At 47.2% G+C, this 10,695-nt stretch overlaps 1 protein-coding gene across 1 annotated transcript; it reads left to right on the top strand.

Moving 5' to 3' along the window:
- The first annotated feature begins 61 nt into the window (after positions 1–61).
- LOC104852757 (DLA class II histocompatibility antigen, DR-1 beta chain) lies at positions 62–5,181 on the top strand. The gene is made up of 5 exons (XM_010610537.3): positions 62–303; positions 2,705–2,986; positions 3,653–3,763; positions 4,223–4,245; positions 4,896–5,181. The coding sequence occupies exons 1-5, from the start codon at positions 198–200 to the stop codon at positions 4,902–4,904; spliced, it is 531 nt and encodes a 176-aa protein (XP_010608839.1). The 5' UTR covers positions 62–197; the 3' UTR covers positions 4,905–5,181.
- The last annotated feature ends 5,514 nt before the right edge of the window (positions 5,182–10,695 follow it).

The following is a 10,695-nucleotide window of genomic DNA, read 5'->3' as shown; positions in this document are numbered from 1 at the left end:
GCAAGAAAGGCGGGGAAAGAGAGCAGGGTGATACTGGGCACCAAGCCAGCAAAACACGGTATCCAAATAAGCAAAAATAATCCCAACAAGGGAAATGGAGTAAGTCCCTGTTTCTGCTGGATATGCAGAGTGCTGAGCTGTGTTCTCTAAAAGGGAAACATGAATTCTAGGAACAACTGAGGTCGGGAGTAGGAAAAATGGATGGAGAGAAACACAGTTTCCTTCTCAGAGAGACAGAAGGGAGACAGGGAGAAGTGAACCCACCCTGCTTTCCAGAGGTGTTTTCTAGAGCAAAGCCCCGAGGTAAGGTGGGAACAAAGGGGGACAAACTGTAAGACCCAGGGGAGAATTACAAGGTGGACAGGACGTGGGAGAAAACCATGACCAACCAGTGAGATTACAAGTCTGCTCCCTCAGGTAATACTGATTAAATGGGGATCAAAATCCTAGCAGGCCTAGAAGGAATGAACAGCATCTTAGGTAAGGGATGGATCAGGGCCTTTCCTTCAGGAATGGGTTAAAGATTTGGTCTCCCACCATGTGACTGATACCTAATTAGAATTTCCATCCCTGTAGCCCTCCCTAGGGGAAATACCTGGGTGGAGCACTTTGTCTTTTTTTATTATGCTGGGCTCCAGTGAAAGTCTCTATCATTTTTTTATGCTGATGGCCCAGCTTTCTTTCAATGCACTATAATAATTTCTAACTTAGCTCTCTGACATAAGAATATGAGGGACAGAGAGAGAGAGAGAGAGAAGGAGAAAGGAAAGGGCACAGAGAAGGAGGGAGAGACACAACTGACAAAATGGAAGAGCACAGAGAGGTGGAGATGAGGCAGGGAGAGGTGGAGGAGAGGGCAGGAGAGGTGGGAAGGCAGGAGAGGGAGACGCTCTGTGTGTGCAGTGTTGTGAGCAAACAGAAGTCATGAGGGTCTCTGCAAGAACCTGTGGTCCGGGAGGAAGTGTGTGAGTTTGCCAATGTGTGGCTGTATTTGTGAGTCTATGGAGGAGAAAGACAGAGAGAGAGAGAGAGAGGAGAACTGTGTGTCCTGTGCACTCCCAGGTGATGCTACACAGAGCTGGGCAGGGCTGTGAGCTGCAGGAGGGGCTGAAGGGTGGGGGAGGAAGGGTGCCTGGAGAGGGGAGGGAGAGGGAGGCTATGGCCAGCCTGAGGTGAGGGGAGCAGGGATTGGGGTGAAGGCTGAGACTCAGAGGGGCCCAGGAGTGCAGGCATCTTCCATTGGGGAGCAGGTGCAGGGACATTGGGTGTCAGCGGTTGGGGTGCTGTGGGGAGGCTACTTACAGCCTGGCCTGGGCTCCCAGCCTTCTCTACAGAGGGCCCAGGAGACACAGTGCACTGTGTGAGCAGAGCACCTCAGGGGAGAGGGTGTCAGGGTGATCTGGTGGGCAGGGGTGAGGGGCCTGTGAGTTTTCCCAGGGCTTCCTTTAGGGCTCCTTGGCTTGCCTGGTGCATATCATTTTGCATAGCTGAAGAGCTGATTTTTAAATATTGACAAATTCAGTTCTCTTTTAATTGTGGGTTAGCAGGATTTGTTTTCTTGAATAGTAAAATCTGAAAGAATATTCGAGTGCTTTTGGCAAAATGGTGGAATATTTGCATTTAATGTATGTATATCCACCCTTATATATTAAATCATGTGTAAGCTACACATAATTCCTAACACAGAGCAAATGTGTCTACAGAGTTGCTAGATTGTTTAGGAAAACCGACAAGAAAAAAATAGAAGCAGTACACAGAGTTTTTCAAAATTTTTGCTATACGAATGAATTTTCCAATTGGAAACTCTCTGATATAAATGTACACCCATACTCCAAAATATTATATTTTCAATTTTTAAATTTAATTTGTCTGATTTATATCTTTTGTGACCTTTTTCACCATACATTTATGCAAATGTATTTGCATGTACAAGTTCCTGCTTTTCTGGGGTCTTAATGTATTTATAAGGATTTTTTTTTGATTCTTCATAAAAAATATTCTTACGTCTTCTTCATATCTTATACAGCATTTTCTCCATTTTTTGGTTTATGCTTTGTTTGTATTAATAGTGTTCATGTTAGGTAAGTAAACATTTTATTTAATAAAACACAAGGCAACATTGCTAGTAAGGATTTGTCAGCAATCTTGTCGGTCATTCTCTGGTGTTGGGAAAATGCTCTCATTTGGAAAATGAATCACTGAGGGTGGCACTGACAGGACGGTAACAGGCACGGAGCACACGTATTATTAAGTCCCGGACACCCTGCTGCGGACTCCAAGCGTCAGTGGAGAAAGAGACCAGGATAACCTGGTCACAGTCCCGACAAGAGACAGGTGTGTTGGGTAGGGAGAGGGGCTCCTCAGGGAGGCAGAGAGGGCATCTGTGCAGAGGACTGAGGCTCCTGGCTGCTTCCCTTCTCCTCAGGGCTCCCGAGTCTCCCTCTCATCCCTACTCATTGGCCTTGGAAAGCCCTGAGAACGCCTTCCTCAGTGAGCAGCGATCAGGTCCAGCTATGAAAACCGTTCATTTCTTTTCAAACCCAGTGGGCCCTGCTGAGAGGATTAAACTGCAGGCTCCTGACAGTGGCTCCTGTGGCCCCAGGCAGGTGTGAGGAGGCCCGTGAGGACCTGGGTCCCTCCCTGGACAGGTGACCGAGGACGGCACCGCCTGCCTGACTCCCTCTCTCGGCCTCTTCTCCTCCAGTGGAGCCCAAGGTGACCGTGTACCCCACCAAGACCCAGGCCCTGCAGCACCACAGCCTCCTGGTGTGCTCTGTGAGTGGCTTCTACCCCGGCCACATCGAAGTCAGGTGGTTCCGGAACGGCCAGGAGCAGGAGGACGGGGTGGTGTCCACAGGCCTGATCCGGAACGGGGACTGGACCTTCCAGACCCTGGTCATGCTGGAAACAGTTCCTCGGAGCGGAGAGGTTTACGTCTGCCGGGTGGAGCACCCGAGCTGGAGCAGCCCCGTCGCCGTGGAGTGGAGTGAGTGGGAAGCCGGACCTTCTGAGCTCCTGTCCTGCACACAGGGGCTCTTCCCTTATCCCCGAGGGTCAGCCTGCCCGTCCCTTACAGAAATATGCTCTGATCTCCAGTGGGACAACTCCTAGGGGTGGAACCGGGAGAGTTTCTACAAACACTTGTGCACCTTCAGCAGGCAGGATGCCTGTCCCACGGAAGAGAAGTGTCCCTGCTTTGCACCTTCTCATGCTGTCTCTGGTCATGGTCACCCCTCGGCCCTGACCCCACACCCTTCCCTGGGCTGTGCCTGTGTTTCTGCTGCTGCTGCTCTGGGCTGTTCACTGTGATCTGGAGGAGGAGCAGTGCTGGGTCTTCCTGGCAGGAGAGGAGGCGCCCTCAGCTCTGCCTCTCATCAGCTCTGTCATCCTGGAAGGCTGCTCAGCTCACTGAGCTCCAGACCCTGCTCACATCCGGGTTATTGTGGGGCTGTGCGATTTAGGAGAATTCAGGGCATGAGCCTCACACCTACTCTATTTGCAATTTTTAAGTCTTTTTTCCCAGGAATGACCACATCTAGCTTTGAGGGCAGGAATCAGTCTTCTAGTCTTCAAATTCTGAGTCTTGGGGTCTCAAGAAGGGTTCTGATATTTGGGGGTTAAAATAATTCCTAAACTTTGCACCTTCTCTCAGGGGCACAGTCTGGACCTTCACAGAGCAAGATGCTGAGTGGAGTCGGGGGCTTTCTGCTGGGTCTGCTCTTCCTCGGGGCGGGGCTGTTCATCTACTGCAGGAATCAGAAAGGTAAGAAGCCTACTGGTGCCCCAGCCTCTCTGTACCCTTTTCTCCGGGGGAACAGACTGTTTTACTGTGAAGGATTCATGGTATTTTGGTGTTTCTGGAGGAAGCCTTTCTTACCTCAGGTTACCTTACATTTCCTGAGAGTTTAGAAAGGAATTGCTCATGGATAGTCTTTGAAACTAAGGGGCTGTGCCCTGCAGAGACAGGGACAGGTGGAGTAGCCCAAAAATCCTGGGGGTAGAGCTGAGGGTGAATAAGGAAGGACACTGAACAGGGGATTTATAGGGCAGATGCCTCCTCAGTCACATTCTCTTGGTTTGTGCTCCTTTCTGCACCTGGGCAGCCGAGGTCGTGGTGTCAGAGAAGTCTCACATGACAGATGTGACAGTGGGGATGCTGAGTGTCATGAGAGTTTTGCCTTGTGACTTTTACTTAAGTCTCTATTTCCTGTCTCTTTTCTAGGACACTCTGGACTTCAACCACAGGTAAGGTCCAGTGTCCTTGAATCTTTTAAAGAGAAGATCTGTTGTTCCAATAAGGGATGGAAAAAAGATGAACAGGAAACAAGTACATTTGCCCCTTGAGTTAAGACCAGCCTGATATAAATGATGTCACTTATGACCAAAATTGTAGTGTGAACTTGGGAACAAAGTCTTGAGTTGTGACCTGAATGCCAGCTGTGGTGATTCCAGGTGGCCTAGATTCAGATTTACCCTGTAAAGAGTTCTGGAAGGAACATGACATCATCCTTCCCTGTGTGGGTTTAGTTGAGAAATCCTGGCCCATGTCTCTCTAAGGACACTGAGTCTGCCTGTACACAGGGGAGACTGTGACGTCTGAGTAGAGGAGCCCTGGCCTTCAGTTGACCAACTTGAGTCACAACAGCTCTTGCAAAGATATTGAGTTCAGAAGTCACGGGTTTAGTGTAATGTGAAAGATTTTAGAAATAAGGTTCTGGCCAGGCAGCTGCACTAAACCTTTTTCATTCCACGTAATAAAACCCTGTGCTCTGAGGTAGCACTGGTTCAGGGAGACGTAAGAGATTTTTCTTCTCTCACTGCAATGCTGTCCTGAGCGGGGAGAGGAGCTGCATTCAGAGTCAGCTCAGGAATCACTGCTGTCCTCTGTCCCTCAGGACTCCTGAGCTAAGGGGAGGTGACAGCCCTGCAGGAGGACCGTGTCCCTGCTTCTCCAGGTCTCTTCCACGTCCAGACCGGATTCCCGCTCGGCTCTCGTTCTCCCACAGACAGAGGCCCAGGGTGCACAGGACTCTTCCTCCCTGAGGCCTTCTCTGCTCCTCGCCACCCCAAAGCCCCGGCACAGACTGCAGCCTCCCTTCATGTCTCCTGGACCCTCTGTGGTTACCGTTTACCTCCTCCACCTGCCAAACTTCCCTTAGGAGACTTTGCTTTGCCACTTTCTTTTCCTCAAATAAACATAGAGTGAAAAATCGTGTACTTCCCAATCTTGTCAGGACAAACATAGAGAATCAGACAAGAGGAAAACAGCACTGTGCACCATTGGGTGTCATTTATGTATAAGAAGTGTGTGAGAGAATCCCTATGTTAAATGAGTTGGCTCAGCCAGTTCCCAAAGTCTGCAGAGAAAAATATCAAGCTCAGCTGTATAATTATATACAATTTTTACTTTCCCTTTAAAATACATTTTAAAATAATATAGCAACTTAAAACCCAATGCCTCCAATGCAAAGTAGGTGTATAACAAGGAACACAAATGTGATCACAATTATATTCTGGGAAAGAGAAGCAAACATCCGAGCCCTTGCTCAGAGCCTTGTGTCAGGTTCTTGCACATCAGCCAGTGGGTCTGCGCATGCACCCTTCAGGATGGGTTCGTGCAGAACAGCTCCCAGGAGGCCGCGTGTCAGGGACAGCACTCGTCCTGCTAGAGAAGGAGTTTGTCTCCTGCTCTCCTGGAACAAAGAGTTTCAAGGGCAAATGAGTTTAAAAGCAAATATGTCAGAAGTGTCCTTCAGAGTGACCACCGCTTGAATGCCACTTACCCCTTGTCGTACACAGTTCTGTTTTTCTGTACCTTGAGACTCCATTATTACGTGGATTTAACCCCCCCTTATGAGTCGTTCATGCCCTGCCGATCTTCCTGTGTGAAGTGTGTGTGTGGACAGTGCTGTCCTTCCTGTTACACCGCGGGTAGCAACTGCAGGGGGACTGTGTTTCCTCAAGGAAGAAATGGTTCATCCCAATGTAGTGTGAACTGTGGTAGCAGAGTGTAACGTGCATTAAAGCGTACGACGAAAATTTCAGTCAAGACACTTTATGGTCTGCAGAGCTGGAAATCCAGTCTGTTTGTCCTGATTTTCTTTACCTTTCTGTGGCAGGGAGATGGCAGATCCCCTGGGTGTCTCCAGGGCTGCTGATTCCTGCAGCTGGGGGCGCCTGTGATGACCCTGTAATTTCACATCTCAGCCTTGTCATCCACGGCTGTTCCCAGCCCTGAGATGACAGAAGGACACCTGTGGCACCTTTAGGGTTCATGTTCTCTTAAAAACGCCTATAATGTCCAGCAGGGGAAAGTCTGTTTTCTTGGGTTCTTTTGTCCATAACATGGAAAGTTCCTCAGTTCCCAGCCAAGCCAGTTACTGATCCCTGGGAGGGTCCAGGGCTCAAGGTGACAGCTCTGACAAACCTTCCTTCAGACTCTCAGGCTGGGCCTGATGCCAACCAATACAAGGGTTGAAATCATGTGTTTTTTGAAAGAAAGAAATGATTAAAAGAATAATTTCGGTAAGGAAATGATAGTTTCGATGCAATTATTTCGTTAGTATCATTATTTCCTTAGTATTTTTAGGTAATCTCTTCATGCAGGCCACTAGATTCTTTATAGGAATCCTGAATTTTTTGTGTCTTTTCCAAAAGATGTGCTCAGTGTGAAGTTCCAGCCATTAACTCAACTACAGTGAAATAAAAGGAGTGCCAAAATGTTAGTTTTTAGAAGTAAATAGGTTGACACATAATTTTGTAGGTAAAACGCATTTACGAAGAAGTTTTTTGAAAAAGTGCATAGCAATGAAAGTGTACCTGTTAACATCTTATATCAGGTGTGGTGGCAAAGTGAAACGGCCCAGTGTGACAGCCGGTGCAGGGCTCGGTATTACAGCTCTGTATCAAAGCAACAGCAATTGGAAGCCATGAATCCAAAGTTACTGGAAAGGATGAAGAAAACCCTTTGATCGCTGGCTAGCTCAGAGCAGTGTGGCCACGCTGAATTCTGAGTGCCAGGCAGGGCTAAGGGCTGGGCCCCCTCACCAGGCGAGCACGATCTCAGAAGCAGGAGGGCAGAGCTACGGAGCCTCCACCCTGGGCACGCGTGCTCACAGAGGGGGAAGGGGCGTTTACAGAACACTCTTGTGCTTGTGAGGCAGAGGGCAGCAACAGTGAGCTAAGTCAGAGGCCCCCTCTTGAAGGAGTTTTGAATCAGAGCAAGGGCCTTACCAACATTACATACCTTTGTTTTGTTACTGACAAGTTTTTCCAGTTATCTGTGCTGGAATCCATCCATGGCACCAAGTCCTTCTCTTTCACTTTATCATCAAATCCCTGATTTTGCCCCACGGAGTCCCTTGTCACCTCCTTTTCCTTTCCTTGCCACATCTGAAGGGCTTTTCCCATCAGGTCAGAAGTCCTTGTTTGGACTCCAGTTGCCAGGCTCTGATCTGACCCCCTGGATACCCGATTAGGGGGTGTTGAAGAGGAATAAAGGAAGACAGACCAATTTCAAAGTAGAAAGGGGCCTGGGAGCAGATGTGCTTCTAGTAGACACTCTCAACAGTCTGAATGGACCTGCTACTACTAGAAAACCAAAAGCTCAGGAGGGTTTTGGGCATCATTTGTAGTACAATGACTGCTAGATGTCAGTAAATGTACAACTACAGTGTAATAGGGAACAAGATTAATGGGGAACAGATCCTTCCTTCTACCTGGATGCCTGCATTTATGGATTGTACTCAGCATTCTTGCCTTAGGAATTCTGTGATTATGAGTTTTCCCACAGACAGAGAAAGAAATTTGTTTTCTTAAAAATATCTTTTCAGTTTCTAGAGCAAATTGTGTCCATCTTGGGATCTATAGGACCCATGTCACATGGCCTGGTCCCCATATTTGAGTTGGTGAAGTTTTCGTGTTAAATGTGATTCCTGTAGGCAGTGTACTGTTGGATTTTGTTTCTTTATCTATTCTGCTGCTAAACTCTCCGTGATTGCTGAGTTGAGTCCATATACATCCATAGTTATACTTGATAAACACTAACTAATTTCTGAATGAGTCTTGCCTTATTTCTCTACTACTAAATTGCTAGCTATACTTAATACATTCTTTTTATCGGACACTTTAGCAACATTGTTGGCTCTCGGATGTTTTTCTTCTAGGATGTCCTTGTGAAAGTTTTGGAGTGTTGTTCCAGTGGTCATGAATTTCTGTAGGCCTCCGTTATCACTGAAGGTCATTGTGTCTCCTTCAGTTGGAATGAGAAATTTGTACCAGGCTGGGTTGGAAATTGTTTTCTTAAAGAGCTTGAAACACTTCTTTTCATGCTGTCTTTGCCTTTAGATTTTCTTCTGAGAATTCTATTGCCATTCTGATAGGTTTCTCTTATGGGTGATATGTTGGTTTTCTCTAGCAGCTATTGAGATCCTCCTTTTCTGTTGGATTTCTTATATTTTAATTATGTTCCATGGAGTGTTTTTTTGTTTTCCTAGTTTTCTGCTATTCCTTATATGAACAGCTGTTTAAATGCCCTTTGTGCCATCTTCTGACTTTTTACTGGTTCCCATTTGTGAAACATGGCCCCATGATTATACCCAAATCAGGCCCTAAGCAGCACAGGCCGTCAAGAGTTAACCCCACAACTGGCTTGTTTACAGAAGTGAGAATGGCCAAGCCTTCCTGCTTAAGTCAAAGTGGCTTGCACCCAAATTTCACTCCCATAGTCAAAAACTACTTTACTAAAAAGGCCAGGTTCATTATTAATCACAACTTACATATGGTCTCTGTTCCTATTTCAAGAATGTTTTGTCTCTTTCTTTACAAGCCTTGCCTGCATCTGCAACATATCCACAGCACCTCCACATAGGCTCCAAGCAGCCCCTTGTCCGCGGGCTGATGAAGCTGTGAACAATAACTATCGACAGCTCTGCAGGTTCAGGGTCTTGGCTCGTCCACGCCTCTGATTGCACCAGCACTTGCCATCCTGGTTCTCCACATCTCTCCTTCAACACGATGTCTGTGTCTTTCTTTTCCTCTTGCCCTGCAGCACCAAGCGGGAGATCGGGACCTACCGCAGAGTTCTGAATATCTATTTCTCTTGTATGAGGTGTCTCTGACTCATCTACCTGCAGCTGCATCCACTGCTGACCTTCCTCGTTGGTTGAGATCTCTCACAAGGTCGACCTTGACCTCAGCCCAGCCCTCACGTCCCGACGCTGTCTTTACTTTGGTTGTTTGTGCTTCCCGCACTGCCAGTCATCGTTTCCGTCTCCTGAACTTGTGTTTGGAACTTTCTCGTGGACCCCCTTCCTTTCTATGCTGGGAACTCATGAGCTGCATCTCTTCCTTCAGCTCCACTAATGGCTTATTCTCTTCTCTGGACCCCCTGATCATTGTTTTCTTTAGTGCTGTCATCAGGTTAGTTGTAAGTGTGCAAAATTTCCCGAGAATATATTTAAACCTTTTCACCTCTTTGACAGCCTTTCTGACCTACCTAATATGTAGTTCATGGCTTTATTCCCCCAAAGCCTCTTGACCGGGTCTGGAGGAATTGCGCTTTTTGGAGGCATTCTGCTGCCTTGTCTGTTCATATTGCTGGTGTTTTCTTGTTGTGGTGTTCTGGTTTCCAAATTCATTGGACCATTGCTCTGTTACTTGGGAGTGAAGGACAGTCTTATTTATAATTTCCAGGCCATGTAGATATTGGCAGAGAGAGAAATGCAGTTGTCAGCCACTACTATGCTACACTGGCTCTTGTACCGATTCAACAACAACAGTGCCCTCAGTGTCATCTGAATTTTGACAAAACATAGGAACCATTCTTGAGCAGCCCTTGAGAAAACAACAAGCGCCATGATGTTGGAGAAGAGAATTAGGGCACCCCCATACTGATATGTAAAATTCAGACTTTAATTTCTGCTCTGTGTAGGCAGCAGTTCCAGAGCTCAAACATAAGATTCGACTCATTACTTTATTCAGTGCTGCTCCTCTGATCATTACTTCACCAAACCAGCCCTCCAAAGCAGAATGCAGGCCCAGCCCCTCCCAGAGCACCCTGCAGATTCCTACTTACCTGTCACCTCCTTAAACCCATCACCAAGGCCTGGCCATCACCTGGTCCCTGTCACTGGATTTCATTCCGTCTGAGGGAAAACTGTCCTCCTGGTGCTTGGTCAGGACTTGGGTCACATTGGTCAGAGTTCTGTCACCTCTCTTGACCTGGGCTGTGAGGGACACAAGGCCTGGTGTCCTGATGCATGATTCCCCATTCTCCTGGCTCAGCACTGGGGCAGTGGGCATCCATTTTGGTGAAGTCACAGTAAGGGTCCCATGTCTGCTTGCCTGGGCGTTGGGCCTGGGGAGGTGTTGGTGTTGACTCTGCAGTCATTGTTATGTTTAATAACAAGATGTGTTAAGGAGCCATGCTCCTGGTTGTCCAAGAGTCTTGTATTTTGTCCATTGCAGTGAAGTGTGTTGGAGAAAATGAGGGTAATTTTTGAGGAACTTAAAGTTACTGGACAGTTCCTGCTCAAATTATAGAAAGCGCTTGCATTTTAAATAATTAATTGATTTATTTATTAGTGCTATTGGAGATGGAAATCAGGATGTTGTGTATGTGAAGAGGCAGTGGAATCACTGAGGTAAACCCCCGGCTCAGGCAGTCATTTTTCAAAAAAGAAACAAAGTGAGAGA

The sequence above is a fragment of the Fukomys damarensis genome, unplaced genomic scaffold (genome assembly GCF_012274545.1).
Source record: "Fukomys damarensis isolate Sample0158 unplaced genomic scaffold, DMR_v1.0_HiC HiC_scaffold_20, whole genome shotgun sequence".
Taxonomy (NCBI): Eukaryota; Metazoa; Chordata; class Mammalia; order Rodentia; family Bathyergidae; genus Fukomys; species Fukomys damarensis.
Note: the sequence above shows the minus strand (reverse complement) of the source record. Positions and strands in the feature narration are given on the sequence as shown.

What these genes read in the sequence shown, in the direction of transcription:
- LOC104852757 (XM_010610537.3), top strand. Translation starts at nt 198, where the DNA reads ATGGATGGAGAGAAACACAGTTTCCTTCTCAGAGAGACAGAAGGGAGA. An exon ending in CCCCGTCGCCGTGGAGTGGA is followed by an intron (nt 2,987 to 3,652) that starts GTGAGTGGGAAG and finishes ACCTTCTCTCAG; the next exon opens with GGGCACAGTCTGGACCTTCA. An exon ending in CTACTGCAGGAATCAGAAAG is followed by an intron (nt 3,764 to 4,222) that starts GTAAGAAGCCTA and finishes TCTCTTTTCTAG; the next exon opens with GACACTCTGGACTTCAACCA.